Below are 16,865 nucleotides of genomic sequence, written 5' to 3'. Positions count from 1 at the left end.
GGAAGGCGCAGGAGACTGGGGAGGAGCCAATCTAAAGGCTAATACTTGAGAGTTTCCTTCTGTCGTGAAAACAAAAAGAGATGTTGTGACTGTGTAGGGTTGGAATAGGAGTGCAGGACTAAAAGCAACCCCTTTGTCGTTAGGCTGGTGTTTTGTCATCATGGGTAACCTAGTGTTTGAGTGGATCCAGAGGAGCCACAAGAACATCCACGCTGTGCCCCTGTACCTGGCAGTGACCCCCTCAAAAGCCATTATCTACCTTTAGATGAAAATGTTTAAAATCTGAGAGAAAGCGGTGAGGAGAAGGCAGAACATCTGAGCATCTCGTTGCTTTCTTTTCCCTGGTTTGTTCTCTTTCCAAAATAAATAATTCTTGGTTGGCTGAGACCAAATAGTCCCAGGAATTTTGTTTTCCCCTTCTGTGTAATAAGCCTCTGCAAACAGAAGTTTGTGCTTTCCTGATCCTCACTATTTATCACTCCACCAACTATTCAAATGTCCAATGCCAGCAGGTTTCCTGCACATCTTCTGGTGCCAGAGCACAGTGTTTTGGGGCAGGTGGGGGGGATAAAAATTTAATAAAAATCTGTACCTCATCGATGCTTTTCCTTGTCGAGGTTTTCTCAGAGTAAACTGTTATTAACTCGATATTCTTGATTTCAGCGCAATCAGCTGTGGTGTGGCTGGACATAGAAAAGCACAGGAAGCTTTTGCAAACTCCAACCGGTGTAAGAAAGGGGTCTTTTTTTACAGGGTTTAGATAACGCCTTGAAAGTGTTTCAGGATGCGGAATGGGAAGATGCCATGGGACGTGGGTGGTGTTGGTGGACTGCACCCATTCTCCTGGGAGAGTTGAGTTACTGGTCTTCTGTACTCCAGGTCTTTCCAATGGTCCTGAAGCAATGGAAGTAGATGGTCTCCAGGAAGTGCCCCTCTGTAGCTGTCGAATGGAAACCCCCAAAAGCAGAGAGATCACCACGCTAGCCAACAACCAGTGCATGGCCACGGAGAGTGTGGATAACGAGGTAAGAGCCTGTCTTTCAGCTTCTCGCAGACTTTTCTGCTGAGGACAAACACACAAACAATAAAAAGCTGTGCTGGGATTCGTCAGGTCACGCAGGGGCTCTGCAGCCTACTAGACTGGGAACCCACTGGTGTGCAGCAAACATCTCGCTCACGAAGCTGAGGCCTCCAACACTCTGTGCATGTCGCACAGCCGGCTCAAAGGCCTTGGAAGGGAGGAGGTGGTGCGGTCTGCCGTTGGAGCGGCGCTGGGTGGATCTCTCCTGCTTGTCCTGGCCTGTGCGGCTGGATCAAGTTGATGTAACAGACACACTTCGGGCCAAGTGGGCTAAAATACATTAGCATGCATCAAAGTGAGAAAATGCGATCAGAGGAAGCTTGGCACTGGTTTCCCTTGACTACGGAGGAGCTGATGCAAACCTTTCCGTAGCCAGCTCTTGAGTTTCGGGAACTTGGCATGCCCTCCGCTGGCTCGGGCTGCCCCAGCCTTCCCCTCTCCTCTTCCCCCAAGAGGCTTCTATTACAAAGCTTCTTATGTCCTGGCAACCCTGCGCAGCCTCCAGGCCTGGCTGGCTGAAAACGATGGCACTTGACGCTTTCCAGTTGATCACAGCTGGGCTAGGTGGGCTCTACTGGTTCCAGAAGTGTGGAAGTCAGTGGTGGAAGTGGCTCCCTCCCAGAGTCTGGAAAACAAGTCTGCAGAACAGGAACATGCTTGGTAGATCTTCTTCTTACTGGGAGCAATTGGATTTCCTCTAAGCTTCAGGTGAGCTGTGGTCATGCTGCAGCGCTGTGATACTGGTGGTAGGACCAAGAGTGAGAATATCCCTAGTTCTGCAGGATCCCAAGACAAGGATGTACAGAGGGAGAAAAGGACAATCAGATTTGCAGTCCAGCTCTGCTTCTGGTAGTATGTACTGGTATCTCTAGAGGACCTTGGCAACATTGGTTCATTGAAGAGAGGATGTTCTGGAGCCTGACAGGAGAGAGGAAGACCCCAGGGTGTCTAACTAAACACAAGGTATATGAGGAGTTCCTTCTCGTGTGTGCGGCGGTTTGACAGTTCTGTCCCCGGATGAATTGGAGAGAGGAATAGCGAAGGCCAGGCTTTATGGTAGAGCCTTTCATAAAGGGCCAAGTGACTCAGGTGTTGGAAAAATATGATACCTGTGAATAGGGGGTTCTCCAGACTGTCATGTCCTGGAGAATGTTATAAATAGTTATGAGCACCCTGCTGCAATCTCTCATGGTTGGAAAATAGCAATTAATTGTTTCATAGCTTTTCTTTTTTAGTTTCTAACAAATACTATAGGGTGACATAATAATGCAGGGACTTCCTCATTTGGACAGTGCAGCGTTTCACGTGTTCATCGAATGTCCTCAGCTCAGCAGTACAGATCAATGCACTGGTCCTCCACTACCACCCCTGCAGCCCCTGGGGTCTGTGTGCTTATGGTGACCAGTCTAGCCAAGGTGTAACAACTGCAGGTAGACTTTGCAGCTGGAATTTGGGTAAGTTGAATCAGAGTTGTTGGAGGTGAATGATGAGGTGAGGTTCAAAGTTGTTCTTTTTTCTGTAGAGGTGTTGATTCTGCAGAAGTGGAGTTTAAAAAAATGAGCCAAAAACTCTGGTTTTCTTGAGAAATGGCAGCGCATCAGCTAGAGCAGAGGGGACAGTCTGTTGGTGATGAGCAGGCACCGGGCTCCTGACTGACTCCTCTGCCCAGGATGGCAGCGCACAGTGAACCATGCTCAGATTTCAGTAGGGACGTGTCCTTGTAGTGGTCTTTCATGTTTGTATTTCTAGTTTGTAAATGTCCTTTGCCAAACATTGGGGGGACAAGCAAGAGGAACTTGCAGAACACAGGCAGTGTCGCGTCATGCTGGCAGGTGGCAACTGGGCTGTGGAAATGTCAAAGATGTGTGAGTGGGGACAGCAGAAGGAAGTGCTGGTCTTTCTGATGCAGCAGAGGAAGTAGGGCTGGTTGGGAAAATTGTGGAGCCTGCTGTCGTTAACAGAACAAGGTGGTGCACGAGAGGACAGTTCTTTAAGGCCAGAGCTGTACGTTGGTGAAATCCTTTGGAAAACGTGTTACAAATGTGACTTGAGCTGAGCTCTCCTGTTTGGCTGTTCACCTCTGTGGTCTGGGCAAGGTCCAGTGCTGGAACCAGTACAGACTATAACCTCGCTGGCAATGATGAGCAATTATTTTTCTCTTTATCTTCCTGTGACTTAACGCTTTTGAACAGTAACAAGATTTAGTGTGCATGGTCTTGTTCTCTTGGTCACTGACAGCCGCTCTTTCTGCCGAAAGGGGAGCGTATGTTGTGTGAGTCAGGCCCACGGGACTGCCCCTTCCGCCGCTGCTTGGCTGTTGCATATTTCCAGATACGACCTTTTTTTGTCTTGCAAAGAACAAACGACTGGGGTCCACGTGCATGTTAGTTAGTAAATGATGCATTTCTTCCTGTGAGAGCAGCTTTCACAGCTTCCTGCTGCACTGCTAATGCTATCTGGCACACATCTGAATTACTGTGACAAAGCCAGGGCTCATCGAGGCAGTGTGCAAGATCTTCCTCCGCACAAGGACAGAGAGTGTTTTGGTCTCCAGTAATTTCATTTCCTTTAATTTCTCCTGTTCCAGCTGGGCCGATGCACAAACAGTGTGGTTAAGTATGAACTGATGCGCCCGTCTAACAAAGTCCAGCTTTTGGTGCTGTGTGAGGACCATAGAGGGAGGATGGTGAAACACCAGTGTTGCCCTGGCTGTGGATACTTTTGCACTGCAGTAAGTCCGTGCTCTCAATCTAGGGAAGGGGGTACCTGTCACAGTAGCTGGAAGAGCTGAAGGTGGAGATGGTACCTAACCGGGTTTACTGACTGCCTTGGCATCAGCTCCACCTCGTTCCACAGCATATCAGGTGGTGTTTTCAACAGCAATGTGTGTGAGGGTAGCTGCAATCGTCACCTTTATCTTCCTGGAGACCCCAAGGGGTGTTACTGAAGGGTTTCCACTGGGATTTCACATGGTGGAAGTCTTGCCTTAGGAATTTCTTAGGAATGAAAGGGTTTTTTTCTTTCTTTCTATAGATCAATTGCATCAAAAATTGTATTAGCTCGGTTTGTAAATGAATCTGTGTACACACATCTGTGTCCTCCTGCCTGCTCCTGATGGTTTAGTTGGGGAACCTGCATGATGGCACTGGAACAAGGCAGTGTTTGAGATCTCCTGCTGCTTCTTCCACCTTTGCCACCGAGGCTTTTAATAGTTGTGGTCCAGTCCTTTAAGTCATCAGCATCCTAGTTTCCCTGTTGGTAAAGCTGAAAAACACCAATTGAGGGCCTCACGGGGTGATGAGGAGGCTTAGTTGTCTGATGGTAGTGTTCTTCAGGATGACTCAATGGAAGATGCTACCACAGTCTCAAGCATTAGTGTAATAAATGGAGACATCCTGGGTGTTCATGCTGAGTCAAAGATCGTTTGAAGGATAGAATCCTCAAAACCCTTAAAGGCATTTTGAAACGCTGAAAGAGAGTTGATTAGATTGCTTGGGAGGACTGTGAATTGAGGAGAGGAGTGGGTGTGATCCAGCCTTTCCTTACATGCTTGCACATTTCTCAGTGACATGTCATAGGTCAGAGAGGTGAACATAGAGGTGAACCCAGGACTGTTGGTCTGTGCTGTCCATCACTAATAACAGAGCACAGTAGGGCTTCAGGTAGCACTAATATCACAGGGCATTGAGTTCTGGGGTGCCTTCAGAGCAGTTCCAAGGACTTTGCTGGAAAGGGAGAATAATTTTAAGAAAAGTTGCCCAGGTTTGCGGAGGGAGCAGTCAACCTCATTGCTGGGGTTAAAGAGCATGCGGGGCTGGTCCAAGCAGAGCAGTCGCGTCCTTTAGGTGACACTGGGGTTAACAGCTCGTTTGATTATATTCCTGTAGGGCCTTGAATGGTTTGTGCGCAGCTTTGTTGGGTAGTTTGAATGCTGGCTCAGCACGCAGGTCTGAGGTTTTGTCTTCCAGTTTTGGGGGCGTCCTTACAGTACACTGGCACTCCTTGAAACATAAGCGAGAACTTCAAGAGGAAAGAGCTGCAAATTGGGACTTCTTGGTTCTGTTTCCCAAGCACAATTCAAAAACTTGCTTTGCAGTCCCTAACAAGTGAGTTTTTTCCCTGTTACCTTGGTTTTGTTCTCTTCTAAAGAAGTGGCAGTGCTTGCTTACTGTATTGGAAGCGCCAGGGACAAGAGTGGTGAGGAATGAAGTATGTAAGAGACCTGCGGATGAAGCATGTAGAAGGGGCGAGGCTCATAGTGACCACGGTGTGAATTTCCTCTCTGGTTTTTTTAGGGCACTTTCATGGAGTGTCAGCCGGAGAGCAGCATCTCCCACCGTTTCCACAAGAACTGTGCCTCCCAGGTCAACGACATGAGCTACTGCCCACACTGCGGGGAAGAGGCCTCCAAGGCAAAGGAGGTGACAATAGCAAAAGCGGACACGACCTCGATGGTGTCGCTGACCTACGAACAGCAGAAACCAGCGGCTGTGGAGGGAAGGGCTGACACCACGACAGGAAGGTGAGCTTGGGGAGCACGTGGTGATATCAAACCTCATGTCAGACTGTACTTTGCATTTGAAGGCTTGTGCTCCTGCTGAGGAGCAAAGTGCTTTGGGGTCCTGCTTTGACAAGGCGAGCTCAGCTGCAGGACAAGCGTGTTTTGCGTTGCTCACTGTGCTGGAGAAGAGTGCAACAGCCACAAGGACAGCTGGGACAGAAGCTGTAGAGATAGGAGGCGTTCTGGAGTTAAAACCATTCCTTTCTCTTATTGTTAGGAAAGGAATAATAGTGGAGCAAGTTGATGTTGCCATGTGTAAGTAACAGGGAAATGCATGCAGTACCTAGTCGTAGCTCCTGCCTTGCACCAATGGGCACAAGTATAAACAGAGGGAAACACAATTCATACCATCCCTGTGCTGAACAGTGCTCCGACTTCCCGTCTGATCTGATCTTGTTCTTGTGGCCTTTGTGACTTGCCCCATGTTCCAGGAGTTTCCTGCAGCACAGAGTACATCAAAATGTAATCATCGGGCAGTGCAACTCCTTTCTGGGGCAAGTTCTTTCCAAAAAGGCTGTGAAATACATTGCTTTGTGTTTCGATTTCACTTACGCTTATCGGTATTTAAAATCCATTTCCTTTCCTCCTTTGGCATCAGATACACACCATTGTGTATTTTTAATGGTTGTGCTTTGGCTGTCTCTCATTTTCTCTCTTCAGTGGCACTGGGACACGGTTGTCAGAGGAAGACAAGCCAGAAAGTTCAGCTGCTGAGGGGTTTGACATGGCTGGGTCTTCAGTTTTTCCAAAGCCTACTACTAGCCTGACCCAGGGACCAGTTAAAGAAACTCTGGAAAGTGCTCTGATTGCCCTGGACTCCGAAAAGTAAGAAAAAAACTGCTGGTTCTCTCCAGCTTCGTAACCTAGAGAAAACTGTGATTTAGTGTTAGATTTTGGGCCCAAATCTGACCTTTTTTTTTTTTTTTTTTTTTTTTTTTTTTGTTTTGTTCTTTTTTCTCACCCCCTCGACAGCAAATGAAGTGTCTGGATTATTACCTTTTTTTTTTTTTTTTTTTTTTGTTTGCTTGCTTCGATCATTTGTCACACCCATCAGGTTACTGATTTAAGGGAACAGTGATAGCTCTCAATGTCTTTACTGATTTCTCTGGAGGGTTTAGTTTGTCACTGTCTCTCCAGCCACGGCCATGGCTACCACAGTTCCCATTTTACCCTAGTAAGACCCAGAATTTGTTGATGAGCAGCACTGCACAAATACAGCCCTCAGCAGAACAAGGCTGGTTGTGGTTATAGCTGGAAGTTTTAAGACCTTCGGGAGACCTCTTGTTCTCGTGTTTTGCCAGCACTCTGGAGTTGTACCATAAGAACAGACTGGGTTGCGATGGGGTGAGGTGAAATGCCAGGAGTGTTTTCAATATTAATTATGGCTTTTTTTCCCCACTCCTGCAGACCCAAGAAGTTACGGTTCCATCCAAAGCAGTTGTACTTCTCTGCAAGGCAAGGAGAGCTGCAGAAAGTCCTGCTGATGTTGGGTAGGTGGCTCCTTCCCAGGACATTGCATGTCTGGCAGTACTCCCAGCTCCTGCCAGGCAGCTGCCAGAGTCCAGTTCCCAGCACGGCAGCACGTCATACTCCCCACTGCCCCCTGCGAGTGGAGCTGGAGGAGAAAGCCTCTTCGCAAGTGATGTGTCACTGGAGATGGCTTCATTTTTGTGAGAAGTGTGGACCTGCTCCCAACTCGCTCCTGCGTTTGGACATGGTTTTAGCCAGAGAAGCTGCTTCTGTCCGCAGATGGCCTACATATGATACTTCCTGTCTGAGAGAACCTTTTCTCTCTGGTATTTGCATCCAGTGGAGAGATAAAGAGATGGGAGTCACCTTAAGCCGAGACCCATCTGCAGGAGAGCAGAAAGGAAGAGCCCTTCAATAGACGGGGTTGTTGTGGGAGCGCATAGCTGTCTGTCACCAGATGACTTTGAGCTGCTGAGCTTGTTTCTACCCACAAATACTCCTGCGGTATCTACCCCTGTGAAGGACATGTTGTTTCTCGGGGATCATTTCCTTCCTGGTCCAGTACTTTGAAGTACATTTTTGGACTCTTTTTGTTCTTCTCATTTATCAGTTCTCATTTTTTCTTCTAGCAAGTGTTAGCTTCATTGTTTGTGTCTTCAATGGCACAAAAATGTTATTCATTGATATTTAACTACGGTCTCATCATATGCAACATGTTATCACACCCAGACATCTTTGTCTGGCTGTCATCATCCTCTGTCAGTCTTTGCTCAGCTGGGAGAACGTCCAGCCAGATCCCAAGCTTGTGTTAGCCAGAGAAGCTCCATCCACTCTGTGGCCTTGTGTTTGCAGGAGTGCAGCCAGGATTAATATTAATTACAGATAATAGTGGTGAGACAAAAAGGCCAGGTAGTCCTGACCTGTTGTGGCTTCCAACTGTTGCTTTAAACAAAGCAGATTTTTTTTTCTTTCTATCTTTGTATTGTGTTTGTTGGGTTTGTTGCACTGAGAGGTGGTGAGTCGTGAATCCGAGGGAGAAGGCCTGTGCAGAAATTGTAATGCCTTAAAGGTATTGAGTTCCATGGTGATTCTGAAGCTCTTGGTTTGAGGCTCTTGCATATCAAATGCCCTTGGGACTACCCTGAGAGCTCTCGGGCTTGGATATGTAGCGAGTCCTGAGAAGGGCTGAGGATGGTGTGGGAGCTCATCCTTTAAAAGCCTTCAGCTGAGACCTGGTTCTCCGGCTTCACTTTTCTCTGATCTCTGAACTGTGGTTGAACGTATTTCTGCTCTGTTTTTCAGTGGATGGAATTGACCCTAATTTTAAAATGGAGCATCAGAGCAAGAGGACCCCTCTCCATGCTGCCGCTGAGTCTGGCCATGTGGACATCTGCCATATGCTGATTCAGGTCTGTCTCCACTTACGTTCTTCTGTACAAGCAATTTTCTGTGGTTTTTGGTCTCTTGCCCTACATGGCTAAAGCCTGCTTGGAAATGAGCACTGGAACATCTCTCCTACCCTCCTCGTTCTCGGGGTTTGCTAAGGGAGGAGTAGTGGAGAGTAACGCGAGGTCTTAGAGGAGATGACCGAAGCTGTCTTTCTAGGCTGTTCTCCAAGCAGGATTCACTGTCTGGGCAGTGAGCGTGTCAAGCTTCAGTGCAGGGCCCTGGGAACCCAGCGCGTTCATGTGGGAACCGATATGGCTCAGCACAGCCAGCGCTGCCAGAGGTGCCAACACCGACTGCCAAGCTGCTGCAGTGCGTGACAAAGGCTGGGAGGCTCTGGAGCTGGAAGCTAGCAGACCCCATCTTCCCTTCCATCAAAACCTGAGTAACTTTGGCAGGAATTTCCTCTACAGTGTCAATGTCCCACATGTGAAAAGGAGGGAAGGAAAGGCACAAGTCTGAGTTAACATCTGAGATTTGGGATCTAATGGAGGGAAGATGGTCAAAGTTATAGGTCTGCTCTTGCTGAACCTGCTCCAAAACGATAGAAAGGAAAAAGAAGGGTTTAGGAAGAGAAGTTTTTGATTTTTTTGTACTGGCATACGTTGTCTGAAGCGACTAGAAGTCTGTTTTGTTTCCCCTCTGTGACTGGGAAACCTTAAGGGCTTTTGGGAAAGCAGCAGTGCCACATCTTTGAGCCTGCTGGGATGTTGCGTTTCAGCATCCAGAGTCGGAGGCTTTCAGAGCACTCTTTGAAGATGGAGCCATGGGCATACCCTGCTTCTCTCCCTCACTGATGTTACTGTATGTGAAGACAACAGACTGACTCGTATGACTAAAAGGAGCAAAAATTCTGAGCTATTATGTACAATTTGAATTGCATAACAGTAGGGTTGTTTTTTTCTGAAGTCCTTTATCTTCTTGTCTCTTCCCTGATGTCTGGGTACTGCGGTAGCATGGGAATGTCCCCAGCTTGAGACTCGAAATGTCTCTTCTCTGGTCTGGTTTTGATAGCTTTAGCTATTTAAAAATTATCAAAACAAATGCTTTTGGTGGGAGGCACCTGGAAGCAACGGGCCAGCTTCTTGTGCCAGGTGAAGCTGAGTCAGCGTGTTGCTGCTCTAAACAGGTCTGTGCTTCATGTGGCCTGCCAAGAATTGTGTTGTCTCAGATTTTCTTTTGGTTTTAAGTATCGGGTGGGTTACTGAGCTAAGGCAAAGAGCTAAAGCAGGCAGGATACCTGACACAGTAGTGTTTAGGAAAAGAGGAAGAGTGGGGTCCAGAGGCACTCCATGTTGAATGAACGTATTCTGAGACCTCTGTGGAGATGCTGCTGTTCAGGAACAGCAATAGTTAGCCTATCTCCAGCATTTCTTCTACAGCTCCTACTTCTGTTGCAATCAGCAAGTTGTTCCTATTGCTTGTGACATTGGGAAGGGCTGGTTGCTTTGTTCATTGTGTCCATAGAAATGAAGGACCAGAGAGAACAAAGCTGCTGGATAAAGGAAGAGGGTGATTTTTTCAAATTGTTACACAAACAATATCTAGAAGGTAGCGGTACAAAATCCATTAATAACAAAAGCTCTTGGTTTCCTTATGCCCTGGTTACTGTCTGTAGAAGGCAGGAGAGAGGGCGGGCAATGTGTGCTGCCTTCCAGAACTGCTGAAGCTGGGCTGCCTTCTTCCCTGGCTTTATTTTTTTTTTTTCCTGCTCAATCTGGTTAAATTTCAGGAAAAAAACCTTGCTACTAAATCTCTACTCCCACATCCTTCCTCTGCTAACCAGGAGTGATTATAACTCTCCTTGTCTTTGCCTTGGCCTTAACAGGCTGGTGCTAACATAGACACCTGCTCTGAAGACCAGAGGACCCCACTGATGGAAGCAGCAGAAAACAACCATCTGGAAACTGTGAAATACCTTATCAAAGCTGGAGCACTAGTAGATCCTAAGGTAGAAGTTTTTTTCCTTACTTTTTTCTCCTGAAGAAGCCTCTGTCTTCTGGACAGGTTTTAAGTCCTGGCAGAGGGGGAACGGGCTTGCTTGTCTTGGGTGCGAAGGCAAGGTGAGGCTGTGGCTGTCGGTAGTATCAGCTCATCCCCAAGGTGCAGTGAGCAGTGTGGGGCAAGCGCTGCCACTTGCTGCATTAGTTGGTGGCACCAAATGTAGAGAGTATTTGATTTCATTTAGGGCTACTAAGTTTTAGTGTCACAAATCCTTTGCAGTGGATTTGGAGTTTGATTTCAGAGTTTCCTTTTCTATGGACTCTAATAATGAGAATTTTGGGGTGACATTTTAAAATGGGCTCATAATTAGGTGCTTGCCAAGCCAGCAAAAATGACAGAGGAAGCTTTCCTTTCCAAAGGACTGGTGTGTGGTTTCTTGCAGTCACGCTGCAGTGGCAAAATTGGACCCCATCTTTAAACTCTACCCTTTAATTTAAACAAATACAATAAAATGCAGCTGTCTATTTGCCTTTAACATGCTCGGGTTGCTTTGCAATCTTGGAAGATATACAGATCGTTTATTAGTCCTATAAATCAGATGCTATTTGGAGCACAGGAACCCTCCCCATGTGAACTTCTTATTGTTACAACCGCTGCTGCTGGCACGCTCCTCTGCTATTGCTAGGCAGTACGGCGGGGCCGGGATGTTCTTTTCACGCAGGAGCTGGCAGGGCCAGGAGGATGCACAAGAAACCAAGTGTTGCCCACCCTGAGCCTTGAACGGATCCTTGGGTGTCTGGTTCTGAGCTGGGAAGGGGGAAGGGACAGGACAGGGACATGTGGGTTCGTGCTGGCTGCTGTGCCAAGTGTCTTGGAGCAACCCAGACATCTCTCACCTGGTTTATTCCTGTGGAAGAGAGAAGAGGGTGGTTTTGCTTCTAAAGGTAAAAGGAAGGAAAAAAATCCTGAGCTTGCAAAAGCAAATTAGAAACCTGAGATCATGTCTGAAGTCTAGACTAGTTTATTATGTTAATTAGTTTCTTGCACCAAATTAGTCATCTTTCTGAATGCAGCAACATCGCTGTTCAAAATCAGCTCCAGCCATTTTGACGAGAAATCTGGCCGTGAAGGGCTGTGGGTGTGTGCCCAGCTTGGCCGTGCAGGACTGCTGGGTGGGGGGGACACTGAGGACAGTGGTGGAGCTGCGGGGACTTCTCAGAGCCCAGGGTGAAGCTGTTGACCCTGAAATAGGACATAAAAGCCCCACTCAGAACCTGCAGAAACTTTATATTAAAATATACCTGCTCTCCATCGGGTTGAGAAGCTGCACTTGGCTCAGGCTCATCTAAGGGAAAAGCCGTGGCATTATTCAGATGTGGCAGCAACTTATGGGGATGTAGAACTCCTTCTTTACCCTCAGAAGCCCACCCAGTGTAATCCCTAACCTGAGACATCCCATCCTTGACTGGAGGGTTGCTCCCCAGCCCCGTGTTCTCCGTTCAGCTCCATCCGAAAGGTCCTGCCTCTGATGTTGCTTCCAGGGGCTTAGCTGGAAGGAATCATCTTGGTTTTTAGTCTCTCATTTCCTCCTCCTTATTTCCTGGTCTCTAGGCCTTGCTGTGTGCTAAGCTCTTGGGATATAAATGCCTGATAAAAATCAGGCTCCAGCCGCTGAGATCGTTGGTGTTAGTGTGGGAGTGTCTCCGACATGACTCACAGCCCGACCATCTCCTCCAGACCCTCTATTCTCAGCTCCCAAAGGCATTTTTTCTTTCAACCTTCATGGTTGTTTTTTATCTCCTATCTTGGCAGACAGCTGCGGGCCCACTGAGGGCTTGGTCTCTCTGGAGGCTCCTAGCCCCTTTGCCCTGTTGCCAGGTGCTGGGATAAGGCCTTGTGCTCATAAAACACAGGAAAAAAAACCCCCAAACCAAACAAACCCAGTATAAACGGAGCATTTCAGGTTGAGAAAAGGCTACTTTTCTGACATAAAGTGCAAGCTCTGCCTCTGTAAGGAATTTCTGCCTCCCCTTGTTTCTCCAGCACATGGAGAAGATTTGGAGAGAGTCTTTGGGGAAGGGGAGCATCAATCTTCCAGGGTTTGGGGCTTCCATTCCCTAGGTACCTTTGGGATACCTTCCCTAGGCTTCCTGTAGCCTTTGCACTCTCAGCCTCCTGCTCTGTGCGGGCAGCACCTCTGAGCTTTGTGTGAAGCTCCCTTCTGCTCAGTGCTGATGTTCGTCGCTGCTGCTGCTTTCTCCCCTCCTGATGGTGGGCTGGGGGCTTTTGGAGGCCTCTGCTCCTTCTGTGAACTTCCCTGGTGTTCATAAGCATCGCTGGTGTCATGCAGACATGGGAATCGCTGGGAAGGGATGTCCCCTGAGTGCTTGTTCTGTGGTTTGTCCAGGATGCGGAGGGCTCCACATGTCTGCACTTGGCTGCCAAGAAGGGGCACTATGACGTTGTTCAGTACCTCCTCTCCAACGGGAAGATGGATGTCAACTGCCAGGTGAGGCCTTTCTGTGAGGGGCAGAAGCTGCTTTTCTCAGGCCAGGACCCAAGTCTCAACAGCATGCTGTCTGTGCAGTGGTCACTCAAACATGGACCTGCTGCTGGGGGCACCTGAAAATTATGACAGGGTGACAGTGCTGTGGGCATCCTGTGATCCCTGCCACTGACCTCAGGAAATGTTCCTTCTGTGTGCCTTGATTTGCAGTTTCTCCTTGCCCTGAAATCGCATGGGGATCCTGTTGCTCAAGGGGAGGGATCATGGGGGCATCATGGACAGGGGGATCATGGACATGCCACAGTGTGGGTTGAGCCTGGCACTTGCCATCGCAGAGGTTATCCATTGCTGTGGGATGAGGCAGTGCTGCATCGGGTGTTGCTTATTCTGGGGGAAGCCTAACTCCCCCAGGCTTCTCAGGGAGCTTTTGTAAGAGCTTTTACACGAGCTTGGATGGTTGTTGTGCCTTTTGGACAGTCAGCTGCCTGTGAATGACCCAGAGATCCACTGCCAGTGTGCTGAGCTGCAGATAAACTCCATTTGGCTTGAGGCATCTTGGTTCCACTCGTGCTGGGCTCTGAGGGACCTCTCCTTGCAGCAGCACAGATCAGAAGGAGAGCGATGAGACAAATTTGGGGAGGGAAGGGGTCTGTGGCTGCCGAGGAGCTTGGGAAGCCAACGGGAGACAGTCCTGCCAGTTCCGTGTGTCTCACCCATTCCTTTCTCTCATCAGGATGACGGAGGTTGGACACCAATGATCTGGGCCACCGAGTACAAGCATATTGAGCTGGTGAAGCTGCTGCTTGCGAAGGGGTCGGACATCAACATCCGTGACAATGTAAGGTTTTTCCTGGTTAACAATCTCTGTTTAAAAACCAAACAGTCCTGAGGAGGTGGACTTTGGGCTCAGTGGTCCCTTGACATGGGTGGTTTGGGGCTGAGTGAACCGTGTCTGGTGGGAGAATTTCCCAATATATTCTCTGGGAAGAAGTTTGCGAGCTGACAAGAAGCCTTTTTCCTCCAGCTCTTCAGAGCAGTCTGTAAGGATGCTGTACGTAGCGCTGTAGGCTGCAGTCAGCTCTGTGCCTCCCTGCTTCTGATCTGCCTGGGTCCACTGTGCTGCCACGTTGATGCTGCACCAGGCAGATCCCCCTTGAGTCCATGCTGGTCCCAGGCCAGTGTGCACCGGGCAGGGGTTAGGGACATTCTGAGGGACATAAGCTTGTACTCGGTTTTTCTGGATGGATTGGGCAGGCGCTCTGCCAGCAAGTCTGGCAAGCCTGGCTTTTCCTAGGCATAACAGGCATGTAGTCACCAGTGTGGACAGAGTGTGTCCAGCCTGGTGGCTCAGTGAGCTGGAGAGCTGGCTTTCGGCCTGCTCTTCACCTCCATAAATCCTGCCTGAGTGGGATGTACTCTGTGAGTCCCTGGGAGCTGCGTGTTGGGCTGTGCCAACCAGTTTCATGGGGATTTTCAAGTAAACATAGAAGACACAAGGGAGATGCTGTCTCCTTTTCTCTCCCAGTTATCCAGGTTTCTGTTCAGAGACTCATCATAGCAGCACTGCTCCTCTTCTTTTTTTCTTAATAGTATGTTTCTCATTTTCCCCTTTCTGTCTCTAAGGAAATTGAAACTCCAGAAGCATCTGCAAGGCAAGCTCGGGTGTGAACCGGGGTGTGATGAGGACTCCAGGCTTTGGCATGTAGCTGTGAGGTAGTTTGAGAAATGAAGGGTAACTGGCTTCCCTGCTTTCTGCACAGAGTTGTTGCAGTGAAGTACCCACCCTGCATCCGTTCACACTCTAGCTTGCCTCATGGTGGGGTATTTTCTTGTCCAAGGCTCCTAGTGCTTTTTTAATCGAAGGGGATACAAGTAACTGGTTTGTATCTGTCTCCCTAAATGCCTTGGTTTTGTGTCTTGGGTGCTAGCAGGGGTCGGTGTTGGCACACTTGTCTCATGGGGCTCAGAGAGGCTCCAGCTGTTCCCGAGGAGTCACCATCCCGTCTGAAAAGCCATTTCTTGGTAGGGGCCTCTGTTTCCTTGGCCGCTTAGGTAGTTCCTAGCCAGGTGCAGATCTGATGCTGTTCCTAAAAGCAAAAATCAAGGCGAGAGAGGGTGTTCTCTGGGTTGTTGCATTGCTTTGGAGCCCTAGTGCTGGCTCTGAACAAAACTGACTTGTTTGATCAGTCACAGTAGCCTTTTGGCTACCAGTTACAAGATCACATATTAAATGATGAAAATCTCATCAGCTCAGTCAACACTTCGCTCGAGAGCAAAATATCCTCTTAGCAGCTGTAAGTATGGCATATCTGTTGCTGTCCCCACACTCGGTGTCTCCTGATTGCAGTCATTAAGAGGTGATGTCACTTGTGCTGGAAACATCATACTCTGGGAGAAGCGTTTTTGATTGCAATTATGCTGCTGTTAGGCAGAGGAGTGAGTCTGGGTGTCTGTAACCTGTCTGAGCAGCAGCAGGTGCTGTGCAGTTGACAGGGCTCGTTTTTTCAGTAGATTCGGATGTGATGTGATTAGTTTTTTTTTTCCCTAGGTGTTTCCATAATGGGAGGCAGGAGCTGTGTAGAAAAAGGTCTCCCCACTCCCTAGTGTATGTCTGTAGCCTCCCCGTTTAAGGAAGGAGCGACGTTAATTGCGATGACTAAAAGATGTGCTTTATTTTTGCTTAAAAAAAAAAAAAGGAGCAAAGTTGGGTAATCATGACTATCCTGGCACTGTTGTAATTGACGTCTTTAGAGCTTGCCATGGGGAAGGGTTCGCCGTGTGCTGCTGCAAATTGCACTCTAACAGAAAACAGAGTATCATTGCTTAAAATACAGCCATCAAAAAGATGAGTGTTCAGCTATTTCCAGTGCTGCTAGTGAGAGATGAGCACATACAGTATTTAAGAGATGCCTGAAGTCAGATTGATTGCCTTCCCTGTGTCTCATGGTTCACTTTCCAGCTCCTTCACATACCCTACAGCTTATGCCGTGCTCTTTGCCTTTCATTTCGTAGCACAGGGAGACACGCGAGCTCTCCTGTCTGGCTGGGCTGGGGAATCTCAGCTTGTAGCCTTTCCCAGCTTGTTTGTTCATGTCTGTCACCTCTCTGGTGGGTTGATCCAGATTGTTTTGTGGCTCAGACAGACGATTTGCCTGCATGTATGAGGAAGGCGATGGACCGCTTTGTCTGCAGCCTTCCCCGTCTTCAGTGCGCGGAGGCGGCTGGAGTGAGAACTCCCCGCTCGTCTGCATGGAGATTTCCCTGCCTGCCCTGGCAGTCCCAGCCAGAAGGAGCAATGTAGGGAAGGAGACTGCAAGCCACACGTTGCATACTGCAGGCATAGAGCTAAGGATGGTGAAGTCCCAAAGCGATGCAGTTTTAATGCACTAAACAGCCTCTACTCTGTTTCCTTTCCCTCCAGGAGGAAAATATTTGTTTGCACTGGGCTGCTTTCTCTGGCTGTGTTGACATAGCGGAGATACTGCTGGCTGCTAAGTGTGATTTACACGCAGTGAATATTCACGGGGACTCGCCCCTGCATATTGCAGCCAGGGAGAACCGCTACGAGTGTGTTGTGTAAGTATGGCTCCAGCCCTGCCCTCCTCTCCATCCCCCTGGTCACTTCTTTCGACCTGGCTGACAAGCTCAGGAGATCTCTTGAAATGCCTTCGGCATTTAAGCACAAAGCAAAGTGCGGATGGAGGGCTTGTTCCTCCTTTGCCCTGCTCCTGGCTGGTGGGTCTGGAATTCTAGCTGCTGCCAGAGCTGCTGTAAAAAAATCTGTAAATGTGGATTGGTCCTGGAGCCTTGGGCAGAGGGCTGAGGGGCTGTGCTCAGCCTGGGCTTCCCAGCACAAA

The 16,865-nt window shown here is 48.6% G+C and overlaps 1 protein-coding gene across 1 annotated transcript in view; it reads left to right on the top strand.

The window, feature by feature from the left end:
• Positions 1–879: 879 nt before the first annotated feature.
• The window catches only part of LOC104502195 (histone-lysine N-methyltransferase EHMT1-like), a gene marked incomplete at its 5' end in the record, with an annotated part of 30,859 nt that continues 14,873 nt past the window's right edge, over positions 880–16,865 (top strand). The window contains 9 exons of the mRNA XM_010146134.1: positions 880–1,025; positions 5,377–5,603; positions 6,303–6,467; positions 7,050–7,132; positions 8,415–8,521; positions 10,387–10,509; positions 12,910–13,011; positions 13,742–13,846; positions 16,430–16,584. Coding sequence (XP_010144436.1) covers positions 880–1,025; positions 5,377–5,603; positions 6,303–6,467; positions 7,050–7,132; positions 8,415–8,521; positions 10,387–10,509; positions 12,910–13,011; positions 13,742–13,846; positions 16,430–16,584 — 1,213 coding nt within the window. The remainder of the gene's footprint in view (positions 1,026–5,376; positions 5,604–6,302; positions 6,468–7,049; positions 7,133–8,414; positions 8,522–10,386; positions 10,510–12,909; positions 13,012–13,741; positions 13,847–16,429; positions 16,585–16,865) is intronic.

Source organism: Buceros rhinoceros, unplaced genomic scaffold, assembly GCF_000710305.1.
Source record: "Buceros rhinoceros silvestris isolate BGI_N320 unplaced genomic scaffold, ASM71030v1 scaffold34410, whole genome shotgun sequence".
NCBI classification, from domain to species: Eukaryota; Metazoa; Chordata; class Aves; order Bucerotiformes; family Bucerotidae; genus Buceros; species Buceros rhinoceros.
This window is presented reverse-complemented; position numbering and strand designations above follow the sequence as displayed.